The sequence below is a fragment of the Salarias fasciatus genome, chromosome 12, assembly GCF_902148845.1.
Source record: "Salarias fasciatus chromosome 12, fSalaFa1.1, whole genome shotgun sequence".
Lineage (NCBI taxonomy): Eukaryota > Metazoa > Chordata > Actinopteri > Blenniiformes > Blenniidae > Salarias > Salarias fasciatus.
This window is the reverse complement of record NC_043756.1, coordinates 17,499,148-17,520,195: the sequence shown is the minus strand read 5'-3', so window position 1 is coordinate 17,520,195 and position 21,048 is coordinate 17,499,148. Positions and strand designations below refer to the sequence as shown.

The 21,048-nt window shown below is 41.1% G+C and overlaps 1 protein-coding gene across 3 annotated transcripts in view; it reads right to left on the bottom strand.

Annotated features, from left to right (window-relative positions):
- Positions 1-21,048, bottom strand: part of fbxl17 (F-box and leucine-rich repeat protein 17) — a 207,891-nt gene that overhangs the window by 84,488 nt on the left and 102,355 nt on the right. The window contains exon 9 of one of the 3 annotated variants that reach the window (XM_030105543.1): positions 7,629-7,698. The exons of 1 other annotated variant lie outside the window; for it this stretch is intronic. In XM_030105543.1, coding sequence (XP_029961403.1) covers positions 7,650-7,698 — 49 coding nt within the window. In that variant the 3' untranslated portion in view covers positions 7,629-7,649. Of the gene's footprint in view, positions 1-7,628; positions 7,699-19,885; positions 19,942-21,048 lie in introns of those variants that run through there. One more of the 3 variants, XM_030105544.1, reaches the window with a different exon arrangement.

Here is a 21,048-nt window from a genome sequence, read left to right as displayed (position 1 = left end):
CAGTTGCTGCTACTCATTTGCGGCTCGGACATGACGGGGGGGGGGGGGGGGGGGGGGGGGAGAAGATGATTTGAACATCGACGTGTTGCCAGGTGGGTTTCTACTCACTCCAGAAGGAAACTCAAAGGTAGACCACCGCGGGTAAATTATGGAGAATTCACGCACTTGAATTGCATGCATCCGTCCCACGCAGATTTCCACACCCTAAGCATACGTGACGGGAGCAGGTGCTGGATGTAATGAGTTTGTCTACAAGCTGTTCTAAAAATGACAACTGGGAGTGTGGCCTCTTTCACATACAGATACACCCTCCTCTCTTTTTGTACAAGTGCACACAAACAGCTCCTTTTCTACCTGAAAGCATTAATACTAGTTGGTTTCCAGGGAATATGTCAAATGTTTGAGATAGATGAGCGGCGGCGGCGGCGAGCCACGAGTGTGAGAGCGTCCGGGTTTCTGTCGCCAGACACATTTACCTTAAACTTACCACTGTGGCCAGATGTCCTCCCGGGTGTGTGACAGGTAAGCTAATACGTGAATTAATGTCACCAATCTACAGCGTCTTGCAATTCTCTTCGCAAAGTCTCGGCTCAAGGACACGATCCCGCTGCCAACTACTCCAGCTGTAATTCAGCCCCCATCTCATCCTTTCAATCACTTCCACAATCTGCCCATCAGTAACTCATCCGCAGGTTCCCGGCTCGCGCTCTCGCACCAACCCTTATCAGACTCATCATCAGACTCTGCGAGACGGGATAATTGACAAGTACAAGAGAAGAAGACGGATCTCGCCTTGTTATCAGCTGACACAAACTGTGGCCAATTGGGAACAATTATTAAAGATACGCTTTATGACAGAGCACACATGGCAAAACAGGAAATATTGAAATATACCAAATTTATATGACATGTACTGCATTTAAAATACATTCGGTAATTTACTGTCTTTGTGGAAGTCTCTTAACCTTTTATCTCACATTGTTCTGAGAGATCATCACATACAAATAAAGAAAAGAAAGAGGGAAAGCCTGATTAGGTGGAGGAAGAAAGAATAACCCAAGAGGCAGTGACTGAGGTCCAGCCACACTGCTTCTGCTCTCTCCATCTTTATTTCTTTTTTACCTTTAAAAATAAAAAAAATCTCCCCTCGCATTAAAACAGAACGTGGTCTACCTCAAAATTCTGTTTGCAACGTGTTAATTTGCATTCCTCCATCCTGTCATCCATTCATCCGTCTATCCAACTGAAAAAATCCCCTCAGCCTCTCCCTCCACTCGGATCGCTCCATCTGTCCATCACCGCTCATTACTCTCCCCAATTTCCATTGCCTCCTCTGTCATATTTGTGAAAATCCATCCATCTTCTTCAATAAACACAACAGAAGCTGCAGGATGTAAGAATATATGAATTTCCTTGAGATGAAACAAAATAAAAAATGCTTTCAGTTTATTGACACGCATCAGCCGCAGTGAAGTCATTAGGGCTGGATGCTGAGGGTCGCGCACAGCAAGATTGGGGAAAAAAAAAAAAAGTCTTTGAATACAGTCTCCACAGTTTGCCAGTTACTAAAGGTGGCATTTCTTTGAAATATCTTGGCAATATAAAGTTTTAAATAAAGTGAAATCACTGCAGATGAATAAGTCAGAAGCATCTTTATCCGTGAGTTCAGGGTGAGTCTTATTGACTGGCTGTAAACTCAGGAAACCGCACATGCAGGCACTTTCTAATTCATATGTATTCACTTCAAGGAAAAATGCTTATATGTGAGATATATTGTAAAATTCCTAACATCTCCGAAGGAATTGCTAGTTTAACCTCTCTTTCTCACACGCACGCACTCTCTCAAGTCTCCATAGTGTGGAGAATTAGTCTAAACAGACAAAGGGCTGTTTATCCTCGGCTTGATCTGCAAACTAATCCAGACAAACACAAAAAAGCGTGTAACGTCCCACTACCTGTGGCGACTTGATCTGATAAAAGTCCCCACCCAAAAATTCCCCTCTGTACAAAACCAACTCATCATCTCCAAATGTGAACAATGTATCTTTCCCTGAAAACTAATTTCCCTGTGAAAATGGGGTTTTAAGTCGTTCGAGCCTCCTTTTAGATTCTAATAAACTAATTCCAAGGCCGATGCCGTGAGAGGCTTATTTCAATTTCGCAAGGCTTTGTTCGAATTTGTTTTACATTATGATGCTGGTGGGCCAGGAGGAAAAGGAGGCTTGTGGTTGGGCTGTTCTGATTTAATGTATTCAGGTATCTCGTCTTGTTCTTTGAGCCCCACACAACGTGAAAACAAAAAAAAATACATTGAATATATGAAGTTATTATTTCTGTGTTGGCTGATCTGCCATACTGATGCAGGGTATATACATGTTCCGTTTTTTTTTTTTTTTTTTTAAGTCATGTTCTCACAAAAGCCAATCCGAAAAGCAGCCCGCGCCTTTACGCACCACTGCAAGACAAGTCTTTATATTAAATAATATTTTCACTGCACATTACAGCAAAGTAAATCTCAGTAAACCCGATGATTATTCTCACTATTTTCCAGTTGGCCCGAATAAGCCAGGCAAGCCTCGTACCAACTGTTGTAAGCCCCCGACAAACAAATAAACAAACACACAAACACACACACACAGAGTGCAAGTCGGAAAAGTTTATCCCTGTCTGTTTGTTGTGAGTTGACAATAACAGCTACAGAGATGGATTTCTTCACATGAAAACAACAAATAAAGAAAGCGAACGAGCAAAAGTTGCAGGAACAACAAAAACCTCCTGAGGGAAAGCAGTAAGTGTGAAACTGTGGTTAAGATACAGGGTGCAGAGCGCTATAATAGTAATTGCAGCCACTAATGACTATAATAACATACCTTAACACTGGGCTGCTCAACTCTGGGCTGCATCTGCTGATTGCAATCATTGTTAATTGCACGTGTTTGAGCCAATTAAGAACAGTAGTAATTTCAACTGTTGCTGCCTCATTGTGGAAACTTTTCAGAATATCAATGCATAAATAGTTTTGCGTTAAACATGTATTGTCGGGGAAAAATACAATTTCAAAACAAAGAATAACAACGGACGATCAATAACTTTTCACAAAATCTTCATCATTAAAACAGCCGGCGCTGGACATTGCAGGCCATCCATACCCAGCATGCGCGTGTGTGTGTGTGTTTGCGTTCACAACTTGAAATAATTAAGTGAGCCTGAAGCAGTCATTAGTCCGCTGCTCTTTCAAAGGAAAAGAGGATTCTGGGAATTGGGAACAAAACCAACATAATGACTTTGCAAACAGGTCTTCTACCTTGTAGGGATAATCTGGTTCACAATAAACACACAATCAGCACATACCACCCAAGGCTTTCACATTTCAAATGATATGGGGAAATCCTGGACGGGTAAAGAACAAAAAGAAAAAGAAAACAAAAGTCTGTTTAAAAATCGATGCAAATTTTGTTTTTTTGTTTGTTTGTTTTTTTTACTTCTCATGATGCAACTTTGACTCATGTGATTGACAGTCTAACACAATAAGGTCTAGTCTCAGAATGTTTGCAAGGGTTTTCCATTTCCTGAGTGTCAGCATCTTACAACTTTGTCACTTGAATTTTAAGCGTTTTTAACGTTTGTTTTTAGTTTTGTTGACATCATGGATGCCCAGTGAGATAAGAACTGTACACACACAGTAAATAAACCTTTCAGCTCTTGACTGATACACACTGAGTGTTTCCGGAGAAGCTGAGTGTTCAGTGTGATCTTGGCCTGTTTTAAGATGAGCAGTTGAGATAAAATTGCTCCTCATGGATGTTTAAGTGAATTTGCCTTTTGAACTCTTTCTAATAAAATAAAATCACATCATCGGTGAATGTCTGTAGATGTGTGAGCTAAAGTGGGGAAAATTATTCTTAAAGGTCAATTTGAAGTAACACAATAACAAGAATGAGATAGAAGTCTGTGTGCCATTACCAGAGCAAATGCAAAAAAAAACATTTAAGTTTCTCCTTTAAATAAACGTAACAATAAAATGGGCCTTTTCCACCACGGTAGCAGCTGTAGGCATTTAAACAGGTTTTTTCAGCCGTCCGAGCTCGGTCAGTCGGGTAGAACCGAGTCATGCCTATAAATATCTCCCCCTCACCCGGCGCTGGCACGATAGACCCGGCTGAACTAGCTAGACGCTGAGGTAACATCTCACTGCACAGAAACCGAAGCTGTTGACGTGCATCCAGTAGACCGCTGTGAAACAGTGCGCCGAAAGTTACACGAGCATACTTGAATCGTGATAGAATGGATTTCCCTGGCTCTCTTTCGTTTTTTTTAATGAGACCTTAATGCCTCATTAAGTTTCTCTTTTTACAGTAAGAGAAACTATTTTGAAATTAGGAAATGTACTGTACACCTCAGCAGTGCTACTTCAAACTAAAAAAGGTAATGTTCCAAACTCTGCACTGAACAAACCACAAATACATTCTACCATAATCATTTAAGTTTATTGTTTATTACTGGTATTGTGTGAAATATTGAGCTTTAAAACTAAGTAGCACTAATTTTGATACACACTGACTGCTCTTTGAACCATTAGTTATTCACTTCTAATCTGAAATATATCACCACAGTGACCGATGATTCGGCTCCAGTGGTCTGTATCCCTAACTTTTCAGGAGACAGAAATACAAATAAGAGTATGGACAAAAGGCCTTGTGCATATCTGTGTGTGTATTTACTGTCGAGCATAAAAGGGCCTTCAGTAGACAAAGGTGTAATTGATTTTGTAAGAACTTAATCTTCCAATTAATCCAAATGTTTACAAAGAGGAGCATGTTTTCTCTTATTGACACTGTCCTACAGCAGGTCTCTCTTCAACTGAAAATATATTTGGGCCCAAGTCTTTCCTTTCCATTTAAAAAAAAAGAAATCAATAAGTGGCAAGTGCAACTAATATTAATTTTTTATTAACACTTAAAGCGCAAACAGACGTGCAACCGAAGGTGGTTCAAAAAAAGACCCATACATCAATAGTTAAATGGATAGATTGTATATTTCACTGTTCCGTTTCAATGACAGTGTAATGACCTCCACTTGTTCATGCGCACACACACACAGACACACAGCAGAGGCATGACAACCACTCTCTTTAACATCAAGATAAAAAAAAAAAAAAAAAAAGAAAAGGTAGCAGGACTCAGGTGCCAATTAAAATTACTTCAGTAACCTTTTTTTTCCAGCAGTATTCATTATTTCTTTGAGGAATCTTTGGAGGCTTAGTCATTCACTGCCCGTCATCTGTGAGAAAGAGCATTTATGCGCACTTTCACTGACAACGCTCCTCGAGGGACCGGATCCCGGAGCTCACCTGCTGCACACATGCAGCTCGCACACACACTCGCACACCAACTGCCAGCAGCGATTTCACCGCGCTCCTGAATGCCATTAATTCCTTTTGCCCAAACTCCTTAGGTTAGAAAGCGGTGACAGAAGCAGAGAAATCTTCTTTCTCTGCATCGACGTCCTTCTCTTTTTCTCTTTCCATCCTTCCACCAACATCCATATTCAGCAGATGGAGACATGAGGAATAGGGAGAGAAGAAGAAGAAGAGGGAGGGAAGAGGAAGAGGAAGTTGGGTGGGGTGTGGTGGGGGGGGGGGGGGGGGGGGGGGGGGGGTTGTGATTGTAAATTCAGAACCAGCTCCTCTTGTTGCTCGGGAATGACCCATCATTTCACACTGGGCCAAATGGCATGAATTCATAAATATAAATAACAGCAGCAAATTCATCTTTTCAGGATGCTGTACTGAGGCACAGGCAGGGCCACATTAGAATAAAGATGCCTTCTCTCTCACTATCATTCTATCCTCTTATTATTACCCACCACACACACTTTTTTTCTACTTTATCAACTTCCCCATTTTCCCCCAGCTTCTTCTTCTTCATTTCCCTTTTTTTTCTCTATCACTATCTGCTTTTCTTTTGTTCTTTTGCAACCTTTGCATATCTATCCTGCAATGATTCAGAGTCCCACAGTCTGTGGGAGGAGAGATGAGGACTCTATAGCACTTATTGTTGTTGGTTTGGGGGACTATGTATAGCATGTATGTCTTCCCACACGTTATTCAATACAGTTTATCTATTTTTTTGTATATTTTCAGGTGTAGATTTTACAAGGCTTGGAAACAACCCAGTTTCTAACTTTTTTTTTTTTTTCAAACAACAAATTTCCATGGTTTCTATCAGTTTGATTGCTCAATTCTATCTTTTTTTCTTTCTTTTTTGGCAACAGTCACTAAAAGGTACACACACAATCACTGGCCTTGTTATGTGCTTGTACTTGTACACACAGAAATGCGCACAGAACATTAGAGCAAGGGCAGATACAACTGATTAGTCAAACTACCACCTCTCCACACCACCAACGCTAATGGTTGCCACAGTAGTCAGAGATAAATACGCCCAATCAGAGACAATCACCAGGCCGGCTGAAGAGGCAGGTGAACTAATGACAAGGATGGAACAAAACGATGAAATCCTCTCACAGAGCCTGACAGTCATTTGGCACCAGTGAAAACAAGTGTTTTTTTTTTTTTTTTTCTTTTTTCATTAAGCATCAGGTGGGAGCGAACGACACCCACTGCCTCGCGCTCTCGTTCATCCCTTTAACAGGCTCAGCCCCTCAGCGTCTCTCGTTCTCTCTCCAACTCCATTTGCCACTTTTTTTTTTTTTTTTCCGTAATAGAAACTCAAGCTGACAGAGAGTGGATCAAACAAATGTAAATACAGGTGAAGTGTGATATCAAGAATTACGCTTTCGCTCCTGAAAGTGTAGGAGTGCTGAAATACCCGGCTGAGTAAAGTATAGAGTAGTTGCACTGACAGCAGTGAAACCTGAGAGTCTCAAACTGACAAGAAAACCTTGAGAATGATGCCTATGGTGATAAAATAAAGAGAAGAAACAAAACCTTAGTGTGTTATAACTCTAAAATCAAGATTTGTTTAAATTTTAACTTTTTTAAGTTTGGAATATAACCCATGTTTAATAAAGGCCAATAATCTAAAGCCTGACAACAATGCAATGCTGACTTTTGTAAATGTGCTAAAGCCTAAAATCTAATAACTTGTCAATTGTGGATGAACATATTTGACACATTATTGTGAAAACATTTTGAATCTAATGAAATAAGTTATTAAATGTGAGGATTTTAAAAAGTTTTAACCCCAACCCTTTTGGAATAAAAGCCTGTTGTTGCAGTTTTTGTGCAGTTTGAGCATGAGAAATAAGCACAGTGGATAGTGTAGATGGGATAGTTGTGTTCATTTATTGAAAATACATACTCTGTAACATTCTCTCTATTATGATTGTTAAAAAAATATATTGCTATTCTGTTCCGTGAAGTTATTCCATTATTGGCTTTATTATATTCAGAATGGATGAAATTATTTTGTTATCGGTTGTTACAAGGCTGAATTAAGCAAACAAAATGCCAAAAAAGCGAAGCCAAACAGAGATTTGAGCCCTCATTAATCTGGTTTGCTAATTTCATAAACACTATCAGACAAAGACTATCAGCTGCTTGTGTATACGCTGCAGTTAGAGGAGGCTTCAATGAAGTCCAGAGTCGAAAATCAAAAATCTCTGACAACTTTTTTGGAGAAAATCTGTCACAGCCATGTCGAAATGGCGCTCCTCAAGTCATCATGATCAGTCTTCCTGAAAACGTAACACTGAGTTATTTTTACACGGAAAATTGTGCAGGAATGAACATTTACCAAACCTATATTTTGTTCCTCGGCAACATCACTGAAAGTGCTTTAAAAACTGTAGGAAGATAAATCACGGCAAATTTGTTTCCAATAAATTGCTTCACTTTATTGGGCTCCATGTTTGCCAACATATCAGCGCTCATAATACACATACAGCCAACTTTGCCCACATTTCCAACGTATCACCTGGTCTCTGTAATTGGCAGGGCCGGCAGTAAAAGCTGCCCGGAAAGCAGTCCGTAAGTGGTACTTTTTCAGCCACGGAACCGGCACATTACTTGGGCCAACACATGTATCATAAACCCTCTCTTGAGTGAATTTATAATGGAAACACAGAGCACAAGTGAAAGAGGGGGGAAAGAGAGAAAAAAAAAAAAAAGCACTTAAGAGCACTTAATCACAGATGTGGCTCCTTGGTCTAAATCAGAATGGAATGAGGAAAAACCAACTCCACGGCACCATGGATGGACGAGCACTTTGCAGAGAGTAAAAACGCATGAAGCCATTAATGACGACCACCGTACAGTTATTCTTCTCCTCCCAGATCTGGAGCTTCAAGCAGTTCTTCAAATAATAATGGTTTTGAGTACGTTACAGAAAAATGTCTTACCTGGGTGAACATGGCTGATCTACTCTATCAGACCTCAGCAGAGGGCAGTGCCCGAGATGATAACTCTCTAAGCCACATATGACCTTTCTCTTTAGTGTGAATGTGCGCTTCTGATTTAACCCTCTCTTTTTTTCCACATCACTGTTTTCCCTATATCCGTATTTTCACTTGTACCAGATCATTTGCCGCTACGGGCTTTTATGGAAAATGAGCACTGTTACATATCAAACAAAGGTCAGTCTGTGTTCTCTGAATACGTGTGTGTGTGTGTGTCTACATGAAAAATGGAGTCATGTCAAATCACAGGGAAAGGTCAGTGTGACATGTGTTTCAATGATCAGGTACGACTCTCTGTGAGTCACCGGCGCCTGCGATATGACCTGATATAATGACTGCATGTCCAGCCGGGCTCATTCCCGGGATCAATACTGCCAATCAGTGAAGCACAAGCAAGAGCGCGCTCTCAAACACGCCACAATTATGACCCGATTTCACAACGGCAATTGCTACTTTGTATGCTGGAGATTTGATGTGCAGGAATCATGTTCATATTTCAGAACGTATCTACAAAAGTCTTTGATTTTTTTCAAACTTATTTGCTACAGTCTGCAATTCACGTTCTGTTAAATCAGATACTGTCAAACATGTGGCCTGCAAGAGGGTCAAATCCAGAGTGTATGACTAAAAATAAAAATGACAAGGGAGATATTTTCTGGAAAATTTCACATAAAAATTAACTATTTACCATTTTGTTCACACTGTTTTAGAGCCTGTTTATTTGACTGTATTTTCAAGCGAATACATTAAATCGTCGTTGCGTTTCAGGTGTTTATTTCCATGAAAACAACATTTTAAATCCCAGGAAACAACATTATTAGAAAACAGCTCAAGGTGTGGAGCGTCACAGCCTCGTTTCCCTTCAGCGCAGGGAGAATGCGAGCTCTCTGGAGTGCTGTCAGATGTGAAATATGGTTGCATTCAACAGTTTGCATGCACATGTGCGAGTAGATCGACAACAATCTCAAATTTCAAAGCGCTGCTGGTTCATTTCACTCTTTAACAAAGTGTGGATTTACTATCTTTTTACACTGCAATGTTGTCACGAGTCCCTTCAAGTAATATTTGCAGACACTGTTGTTGCAAAACAATAGTTTCAAATCACTCTCATGTTGTAGAACCTTAATTTGAATAGAAGACAAAGCAACACGGCAACCTGTGAGAAAATGTGCAGAAATTGTGTGTCCTGTACTGTAATCGGTAATACACATATTCACAATTCAAACATTCATATCTGGTGCATTCATTTGGTGTTTTTTTTAAAAGTTTCCTGGGTATTCGACTTGTAGGTGTAACTACCGCTGATGATTGCTCTGCAAAAAGCCACATTAAGGCTGAGGGATATGAAGCCATTTTGCAGAATTAAGCACACCCAGTGGTAATAAACACCATTTCCTTGTGATGCTTCTCGGATACCTCCACACCCATACAGCCCCTCTCTGTATACACTGCTAATTTAACTGTGTCGCAGTTAACACAAATCACTTTTAGTTAAACATCAGCAAAACTTTATGGGAACTCCTGGAGCGTCAAATGTAACACATATTTACATGCTCGCTTCCATCCCTCAAAGAAATGGAGGTTTTTGGCATTGAAGGAGTGTCGCGCCACAGAAATGATGACACCCTAATTAAAGACTTTGAAAAACTAAAGATTAACAGTGGATCACTCACTACACGGTGACAGCTGCTTGATTTGCATATCTCAGCAATCAAGCAGCAATAATGTTTATATTAGTTGATGACTGCGTGTATTAAACAGTGAAGCCGTGCACTGAAGGCAAGACTTCAACACGCGTGGCAACATGCTGACAACAAAGCAATGAGGTTACCTTGGAGGAGGAAAAAAAAAAAAAAAAAAAAAAGGGCTCCAGCTGGAAAGTCCAGGGATCGCTGCTGACACCTGAGTTTATTCTGATGGATTCGAGAAAAACTACTTTTATTGAAATGTCAAAAATGGTTGAAAGGGAAATAACGTTGACGCGTGTGAATGAAGTCGCAATGGAGGCCACTGGCCAATGTCAACATGCCGGGACGTTTATTTCTGGAACATAAGTATATTGACCAAGCCTACATCCCACGGGGCCTGCTTGCTACTCCACTCCCGTTATTCCACAAATAAATACCGTGAAACTACATTTACTTTTTAATCTGCACAACATGACTGAAACCAAATTATATAAGGTGTGCTGCGGCCCTGCACGCTTCTCCAACCTGTTAAATTACCTCGGCTCCTCTGGATTGGGTCCAAATGTCACTTGGCTCTTCAGAATTATTCAATATAGGATATTCCTACACCTGTAGGCTCTTATTAGCCCTCATCACACACCGTGCCGCTATTTGTCACATGCAAGCCGCAAAGAAGGGAAAAAAAAAAAAAAAAAAAAAAAAAGCACAACCAGAATAATAATGGGTAGCTCCCCGGGCTGATGAAGCAGGTGGCCGACGATTCACTGCAAGTGTGAGAAAGCGGTTTCATCATCATGCAGATCAAAACAGCCACACAGAGGATGGTCTGTTTGATAGCGAGGAGTTGTGAGGTATCTCGTAACTGAGCATGGCTGGTGCTTATCAGGGCATATAACAAAAAAAAAAAAAAAAAAAGATAACAAGTCATGCATATGAAGGAGGTGCAAAAGTGTCAAATCTTTCATGAACCAGAATGGTTAGTGTTTCATTCGTATTCTCTCAGTGTGAGAGAGAACTTGTTGAATCGACCACATATTAGAATAATTTCACAAGAAGTGACATACCGCAATATTAGTTTAATTCGAAATGCTCAACATGATCAGTTGCTGGGGATCTCGCCGACACTTTTATTCTGTTCCTTTCATCTCACAATGAAGGAAGAGAGTTGTTTGATGGCATAACAGCTAGATATACCACAGCTGTACTGCACGGTCTGGGTCCAACGTCAACTGTGGTTCCTCTTATGTATGGTGAATAGATACAAATAAGCAAACGGAATATAATTACACTTACAAGAAAAAACTCTCATATTCAATTGCAATTGGCCTTTTGGAGATCAGTCCACACTTTGTCGTTTTTCATCTGGTCATCAACAACTAAAAGAACGTTTTAGTTTAATTGGCATCAGATTACATAATTACACTGACCTGAATAGCTTTTTGGTCGAACTGGCCATAATTAAGGTCCACTGTCCTTCTCAACGGTGAAGTTAAATTTCAGACTCTAAGCACACAGGATGCAACATCATTCATTCTGTTGCGATGAAAGAAAGAAAGGCCTGCATTTATCATGTATACACAGTCACAGATGGAGATTTGCCCTCTGCAAATTAACCACTCTGATAAACCCACCGCAAAACATCCAGATTTAAGAGATTTTGGTTAATTTTTGTATTATTTGTAGATCGTGGAAAGAAGTCGCACTGACCAACACCACTGCCCCGACTGCAACAAGAAAAACATAAAAACTCAAAAAGCAAGGCGAGGTCCAGGCTGCACATCATTATCATTATCACTCATTATTCCAGCATCGACTGATTTTTATCTTATCAGATTACACAGATTTGTTCATAAACACCACTGATTTATTTTCACAAACAGCAAAAAGTTGTGTTTTGGAGACCTCCCTGGGGGTTGTGTATTGTTGTGAATTTTCTGAGGTTATGGTCATGAAACATGTATGCTCACATCCTGGAGCGCAGTTTTGGCTTGCGGTGTGCCGTTTATCTCCACCATCATTTCTCAGTCACCCACAAGGCTCGTGCTGCTAGGTCTACCAGGTCATTTGGAATTTTCTCTTTCTGTGCACATGTTTTTCGGAGAGTGTTTTGCAAACTGATTTTGGCAGAGCAACAAGAAGTGATCCTCCTCATAAAAATGTTTAGAGTTTCTAGATCTTTAGTAATATGTTAACTTTCTAAGTCATTTTTTTTTTTTTTTTAAGTTCATACAAAGAAAGAAAAATTAATAACTTTGTGCCTATCTAACCTCTGAACCCTCATAATCTGACACAAACCTACTAAGAGAGTCAGTACGGCTTTCAAACAAAGTTGTAAACTGCCTTTCACCCATTCCTGGCTACTTTTAAGGTGCCACTATCTCAATAGTTCATCCTCTCCATCATTCCCTGCTCTCCCTCCGCTGTCTTTCACCACTCGGCTCCGTGGCAGCATGATGGAGTGGGGCGTCTGCAGAGGGGGAATGACAGTCGGATCGTTGGCTGTCACATAGACTGATGTCCATCTCTAACCCGCTCAGACAATTCTGACAGCTTAACAATGAACTCCTCAATGTCCAAACAACAGGCGCGCGCGCACACGTGTATACGTCCGCCCATGCACAGCCGCGACGCGGTGATCGAGAGCGATGAGACGGGCGAACAGCCCGTCACGCATAAGTAAACACAAACATAAATACTCAGCTAGACAATCAGATTGCTCTTTTGAGTCTTGTCTCGAAGCGAACGCGGTGACGGCACACATTACACTGATGCATGATGAGAAAGGCAGCGGCGCTAGTCAGGTTTTAAAAGGTCATCAGAAAAGACAATGCTGTTATCTATCACTGAAATATCATTTAGGTAAGCTAAAGGAAAAGCTACGCACAAAAGCTGAAATCATCCTGATTGTATTTATAAACAACACAACATGTGTCCATGCTCATTTTCAGTTCACAGCATAGATTTATACTTAAAGTGCATTACTGTGAAAACTGAGTGTGCTGTGTAATCCACAAAATTAAAGAAACTATCATGTTAACAATCAAAACATTAAAGTGTCTGCAAACTGAACCAGGACAATAGACAGCATGAGCTTGTCTTTAAACTGGTTCCAGATTTATGTGTCTAACGGTTGGGGCACAGTACCCATTGCCAAACCCTCCGAAGCTTTGCCCCAAAGTTCAAAAATAACCAATAAAAACGAACAAAGTTTAGCTTTAACAGGGGAAAAAAATGTTGGTTTGATTGTATCAGGTTCACATCAGCAAAATGATACAAATGCCTTTCCCTCATGATCTGTGAGAAAAAGGAGAAAGGTGGTCTTGAAATGTGAGCTGCATAGTTTATCAACTCTGGTGAAGGAAGAGAAGTGAATCGTTTTACTGTACGGATTATGAGTAGATAATATCATTCACTCTGTTTACCATGCTGGGACAGTGAGATAAAAAAAGAAAGTTTTTTTTTAATCGACTTGTAGCTCTGTTTCAACACAACGCCTGATGAGGCAGAAATTTAATGAAAAAATGAGGCTAAAAAATAGCTGAAACCATATGTACAATGAAGGCGAACATTCATAATAACTCACATTCTCTGAATTCCATTTTAGGAGTTTGAAAAGTAAAACTTCGCTTTGAAAAGAAAAAAAAAAAGAAAAAGCAAAAATAAGAATATTGTGTTTGAAAGGCCACGAGATGAATCTGTAGTTAAAGTGCTTGGTGTGATGTTGCTTCAAGCTCTAAACCTTTAACAGGACCTGCCTCTGCAGAGGTGGGGTTTTCATTCCCAGTGTTTACAGTTGGACAGGGGTTTGGTAGCCTTCCTACCAGCTCAGCTTCTTCAATAATAGATGCCTGAAAGACGTTACTGTTCTATCTCCAGCTAGGGGGCTGTGAGCCAGTGGTTGAGATGGCTTGCAGAGGGTTATTCATAGAAGACGTGCACACACGCACACATAGACATGCATGCACACACTTCCCATTTCACCCATGCAATCCTTCTCTCGCTTCTCCCAGCTGCCCTATTAAACTGAAGAATCTCGGGAAGTGAAATGAAACTAGTAAATCTCGACTGCTTTTATGATTGACTTGATATGATTTGTATTATAATTTGGACCCAGTGCTCCTTCTCTCTCTCCCGCTGCCTCCCACTAACGTACTCCCTCTACCCCCTTCTCACTCCTTTCATTACTTAGATTGGCTCTTGTGAAATAGGCCATAGGGTCTTCACAACACACATATATTCATATGTATACACAAATGCACACTCAGAAGGTCCTTTCGCAATCTGTAACCTCATTGTATCTCGCTTGGCGGATCCATAAGCAAGCTCAAGGCGATGGAGCACATACAGCTCTTAACTGTTTAGATTGAGTCCGACTTTCGCCTCAGTGAAGAACCAGGGGAGAAAACTTGAATAAAATGTGGAGATGAGATGAACACTTACAGCAAGGAAAAAAAAAAAAAAAAACTGAGATCTGACAATCCAATCAGACCCCTCCCTGCGCAGAATGGGCCGAGCTCATAAATGAATGTATGAGGGAGTCTGGAGAGATAACCAATGGGCATAAGGACCTCAGAGAGAATCATTATATTGACTAAGTGATGGACTGACTGACAGACTGACGGAGCGACTGTCTGAATGGAACCTTTGAAATGCAGGCGGTTTGAAGCTGGAAGTCTCAGGGTCTTTGACCATCAGAGTCTGAACAGACAAAGGCAAGAGAGGGCAGCGCCTTCGACTACAGGCCCTTTAGCCTTCTGTGGCTTCATCAAAAGAAATGAAAACCACAACTGCGACTTCCTCTCCGCTTGGCCTATATGCCCTTGGGCGATACTTCTCTGACCGCTTCCTTCTGTTTGTGGGTGCGTCTGTTGAAAATGAAGGCCAAGTCTTAAGTGCTCACTCGGCCTTTGTACTTACACTCAGATCGGGAACCTCAACACCTGCAATACCCTGTATGTGAAACTACTTTTTTTTCCTTTCTTGTGAGACTTTGCCAATGAGTACTCAAAAAAAACGCAGTCTTATCTGAGGTACGGCAGAGAGCAAGCCTTTACCTAAGTAGCCTTTTGAACCTTGCTTTGAAGATAGCTTTTATGTCCAAACAGCTTATACAAGCAGAACAGTGAGTGATACGCCCAGAGACACATATATGAGTGGCACCGACTACTCTGTCCATTCTCCACACAATCCAGAGCTCACACTCCTCTCTACTACCTTTATAACCTCGAACTACTATGTTGCTCTATGCAGCAAAGAGGGGGAAAAAAAAAGGAGTGTGCTCTCCCAGGCCCTCTGCTGCACCAAGACTAAACTCTGGCCAAGCTTCTAACACGGCCGCAGAAGGGCCTGCAGCCACACATCTGGCTCCAAAGCCAAATCACTTACAGAAGCCGGGGCCCGGTTACCTGCTGGGGCCCCGTGTCCGTCCCAGTCGCCGACCGCAGGAACACACGTACATGGTTTGACACAAGGACATGGGCTGAGTCACTCACACACACACAGTCTCATGTGGATGCTACATGCTATTTCAACAACTTTTCGTGCCAATATCTTTTTTTTTTTTTTTGCATCGTAGGAGCAAATCATTCAGTGTATATTCAGTCGAGAGAGGCCAAGGCAAACGATGTGTTTAGGAGAGGGCTTAGGCTCTGTCGGCACGGGGAAAGGACAGACCGTACCAGAGATATAAAGTCTGATGAAAAGCACACTCTGCTGCAATTCCTCTGCTATTGTGGCTCAGTTCTATAAATTTAAACACCTTTGGATTCAGGCGTCAGGCTAAATTCTCAGGTTTCATTAGAAAAACATTCTCCTGGAAGCAGATCCATCTTTTAAGTTTTTCCGACTGCAACAGATTTTCTGCCATTGTTTTGATTCATATTTACATTTTATGTCTTCGGGGTGAGATTTTAGTTGGAAAAATAACACCACAACAAACCCGTGCATTTAGCACCACATATAGTACTGTTGTAAAAGTTTGAGAACTACTGTTGCAAACTATACATCACAACAGGGCCCAGTACAGCTTTTGTTTTCATATTTTGGTCTGGTGTTAAAATTGCACACTTTGGAGAAAGCAATCTAGTCCAGACCAGGTAACTGCACCACGAGGGTGAGAGCAACCTTTGTGAGGGATAGAGGGTGGAGTGGAGGCAAGGGTGGGAGATGAAAGGAGATGAGACGAGAGAAGGGGCGTGTGCCACAGGAAGCACATTAACTCTATCTGTATGATAATGCTATTACCTCCCATCTGATCAGCACGGTCCCCTCCACACTCCCTGGCTACCCTCTAGCTTTCATTAGCAATATGAATTATGGATCTGCTCTTGCATCTAAATGCAAAGCATTATTCCATTTGAGATGCCATTTTCCACATTCTTCTCTTTTTCTTTATTGTTTTTACCCCCACTTCAACCTTCTGGTCTTCTCCAAAACTGCCAAAGACTGTGATTATAGCAGAAGTGTTAGGGGCTGTGTTGACAAAATTTCCATACTGTCATATGCTTCTTGAGGAACTGATTCCATCATAAATTTGCAGCCATTTTACATCCACAGGCTAAAATCACATCATGGGAAACAAAAAATTGTGCTGCAAGGTAAAATAATACCAAACTATATACACCGAGAAAAAGTTAGGAGACAAGAAAAGTGATGACGAGAGGAGAGATTGAGCATGCCTGCTTCATACCGCTGTGAGAGAAGCCACATCAGTACGCCCGGTGCGGTGCAGGTCTTTAGAGTACACATCCGTGGCGCGACTGAAACTGGACACTGTGCAATAACAGCTCACTAAAAACATTACAACTACTCATAAAGCGCCCAAACCCGCTTTAATAGCTGCTGAGATGTTTCCTTTGCTCTGACTCCGGGAGGGAAACCGAATACATCAGAGCAGACAGGAAGAGAGATGGGTTTGTGCGTTACCTACACAGGTCAATGGATCTGTCTTCAGCTAGACGATCCGTACGAGCCCCAAAACCGAGTTCATGCGTCCGTCCAGTCGTGCTTTCGTTAACAGAGTCACAAATAGCCCAGCTGCGGTTCGGTGAATGACATCAACCTCTCATTGACTGTTTTTACGAGCTCCTGTGACCAGCGTGAGAAACCATGGCGCTGTAACCTCATGGAGGTACAGCCCAAAAGGAAAAAAAAAAAAAAAAAAAAAAAAACAGTTAAAAGTGCATGTGCACAGACTCACTTTACCATGAAGGATAAATGGTAATGTGCGCACACACACAGACACACACACACACACACACACACACACACAAAGTGCGGAGCAGCCCAGACCGCACATACTTTCCCGTGCTGATGGACTTTTACAAGTTGAGCTTCTCCTCCTCGCCACATTTTTGGGTAAAACGCAAGATCTTTTTTGGAAACACACACCAAAGCAGACTTTTAACTGATGATTCAGATTGTTATAGTTGGATTGTGAACAGAGAGCAAACACACATCACAGAGAGCATTAGCTCTCGCCCACTGTGCCTTTTTTTTTTTTTTGCTGCTCACAAACTCATAAAACATCATCAGATTACAACAGCAGGAGAGGGTCAATCAAAAGGCAAATAAATACAGACACAGGAGCGAGATGAAGGAGAGGCTGAACTGAGGTGAGCTCAGGCTGACTATGAAGTTTTAAAAGCCGCTGATCACTGTCTGACTCAAAACAATATCAAATGTTGAAGAAACAATGAAACGTTAGACTAATGGTTAACCTGCGCTGTAGCACATCGATACAGAGAGCTTTCTGTGATGCAAAGCTTCACCAAGCATTCTTTTTATTGAACTCTGAATGATAAAGGACTCAAACAATAAATTTAAACAACTGGAAAAGGACAAACTAGATCATCAATGAGAAGCGTATTTTCACGATTCCATAAAAACCAGTCACATATCAAAGTTTTGTATTGAAAATCTCTGTCGAGAGTCTCTCTTATAACAGGAATTGCATTAAAGGTTTGCATGAGCAGCTCAAGTTTTATTTATTTATTTTTTTTAAATCTCTTGAGAATTTGCTGAAAACACTGAAAAGAACATTGTTTTTCTTCAAATCATCACAACTCAAAATAAGCTCTTGTGGTTGGAGTGTGCAGAGTAAAAGAGGGAGCCGAAAAAGCATTTCCTATGAAGTCTGAACAATAATCTAGACAGACAAACTGGAAGACTGTTATCGACACTGTTAATTTGATGCTTCGACTTGATCCTGCCACAAAGGAAAAGAAGAACAAAGAGAAGTACCAGACAAAGAGGAGCTGAGATGGACAATCTTTTATCTTACCTTTAAAAACCCAGCAGCCAACAGTGCTAGACGGCAACTACCCACTCTCATTAGACTCCATTCAAACCATCAGCACTCAGCCTTTGGATCAAATCAGCTCCTGATAATCATTTCAAGGGTCACTTAGTGTGAAGGAGCAAGGAGCTGGAGCATCACATCTAGCCCGAAGGCGACTCAGTATAGCTAGTTACACAGAGATTTCAGTAAGAAACATCAATAACCAAAACAAGGACTGAAACGTTTTTCACAGCTGAAATCCTGATGTGTTTGCAGGACATCTTTGCCATTTGGCGACTGTGCACACATGTGCGCCCACGAAAGGGCAAAACAGAAGAGATTTGTTTTGCGCTACTCCACTTGTCAGTTGATATTTAGGTTCAGCTCCAATGTCTCTGAGAGTACAGTGCACAGCACCTGACCTGCATAATTTATAGGCTGCCACACACGTCACGATGTGGGATTTTCTCTTTTGATGGGGATTCCCCGCGGAACGATACTGAAATTAGCAGAACGGGATCCTTCCCCAAAGGAACAGCGAGTAATGGCACGAGTGAATTTATGAGTGAGAAAAAACCACAAAAGAGACCACTGTGTCATCATCTCTCCTCCCATCTATTCTCGGGAAAGCTGGCAAAAAGACAGGCTCCTTTTCCCCTTCATCTTTCGATAATCCCATCTTTTTGTGTTTGATGTTCCTCTCTATGCTCTTTGAACAAATCCCCTGTCGCTGCCCCCCCTAATCGCATTACCTCCTAAGGTGTAGCGCACTCAGGGCGACTGGACCTCGCCAGTGCCAGCATCAGGGTCCACGAGCCGGTATAGACGGCCAGTGGAAGCTTTATAACCATACATCTATCCCTTGCATTAAGAACTGCGCAAAAAAAAAAAAAAAAAAAAAAAAAAGGACTGGCTGAAAGTGGGACGGCACAGGGCAGCCGCGTTCGGTTAATACCACGAGCTGACGTCAGCAGCAGCAGCACACCTGACCGCGGCGGTGCATGACCGCACTAATTTCAACAATGGGCACGGCCCTGAGACCAGAAACCCTGATTTGTCTGTCCGTCTTGCTGCTTTGGCAACGCACATCGGGAAGAAAGATGTGAGGATGGAAGTACTGAAAAGCAGAGAGAACAGAGAGAATGAGAGGGACAGGAAGAGATACCAAGCCAGAGCTGAGAAGGAAGACAGACTGCATCCAAAAGCTATTAAAGCTGTTCTTTATGCGGAGCCAACAAGCATCAGTGAGCTATTAAATATGAACCCAAGCAGGTTAGGGACAGAGAAACAATTCAAAGAAAAAGAAAGAAACAAGGATGTGAACAGAGCATGAAATGGTGAAGAGAAAGTGAACAGAGTTGTTCTTTTCACAGCAACATGGAGATATTTCTCAACTGATTTCAACGCTAACCTTGAAAATAATTATGTTTCTTGAGCATAGAGATTCAAAATACCAGAATAATCCGAGATGTATGAAAGATAGCTTTGAAGGAACCATATGAAGAAGAAACCTGAAAAGAAACGATGAGCATAGCGTGTATACAATAGTTTTCTTACCTGAATTTGAAGCAGGACCATCAACAGAAACATGGAGAAAAAAAAAAAAAAAGAAAAAGGTACAAATTAGATTAAAGTACAAATCTCAAAAGATTTTGAAGGTACCCTGCAAACTGAAACACCTGAATGACTGTTCATCTAATACTGTTTTCACACTGATATAGGACGGTTAAGCCAATTTTACATCTTTCCAGTTTAACAACACTTTCCATAAATTATCAACACAATCTACTTCCTCTTTGATTATGTTTGTTTTAAATTTTCAACGTGATCACACCTGGCCACTGATTAGCACTGATCATACGGCAGCTGATCAGACTCAGACCGAATACCAACGGCTGGCAGGTAGACGGACCAGCCGACGAAGCCGATTTAATTTATTCACATTCATTCTTTACATTAAAGGAAGTCGGCGCGATAATGGCTTCTACTAATTGTGAGAGTGAGAAAACATGGTTAAAAAACAATTAGCTTTAAGTGTCAAAGTTCTGGCTTTGCACTTACAGCTATGCTTGAAAATTTGACACATCGAGTTTCACAAATTGAATTTCCTGAGGCAGTCACGTTGATTTTGTGTGTGAGTGTGTAAAGTCCCCAAAACTGCAAGAGGCCATTTGGTTTGGCGCTAGTTCGGACAGAAAGTGCTGATCAAAGGCGTCTTGCTGAATCTGAGAATATGCCTGATGTTAACACGAAGAAAGAAAAATCATTTCAAACTGAAAGAAAAAGCTAAAAAAAAAAAAAAAAAAAAAGAACCTGATATTTTCCTAAAATATGTGCAGCTATCTGTTATTGATAAGTACCAGACAGGAATAGATTTGTTTTACGTCAGGGAAACCAACAATATTGGTGACGATAGAAATGTTTGCAACATAAATTAAACAATATAAATTCCAAATGCGTCGCTGTTTTTGTGAAACTTTATTGTTCACTGCAAAATACACAGAATGCAACATCAGGGGTAATTTCATCATACAACACGGTAATGAGAAACCTCCAAACAGGTACAGCGAACTGAAAGGTTGGAAGATAAACAACTAATTAGCAGAGGCTTTTTAATGTCACCCTAATTGTTGTTTGGCTGCAAGAAAGCCACCATGTTAAAAT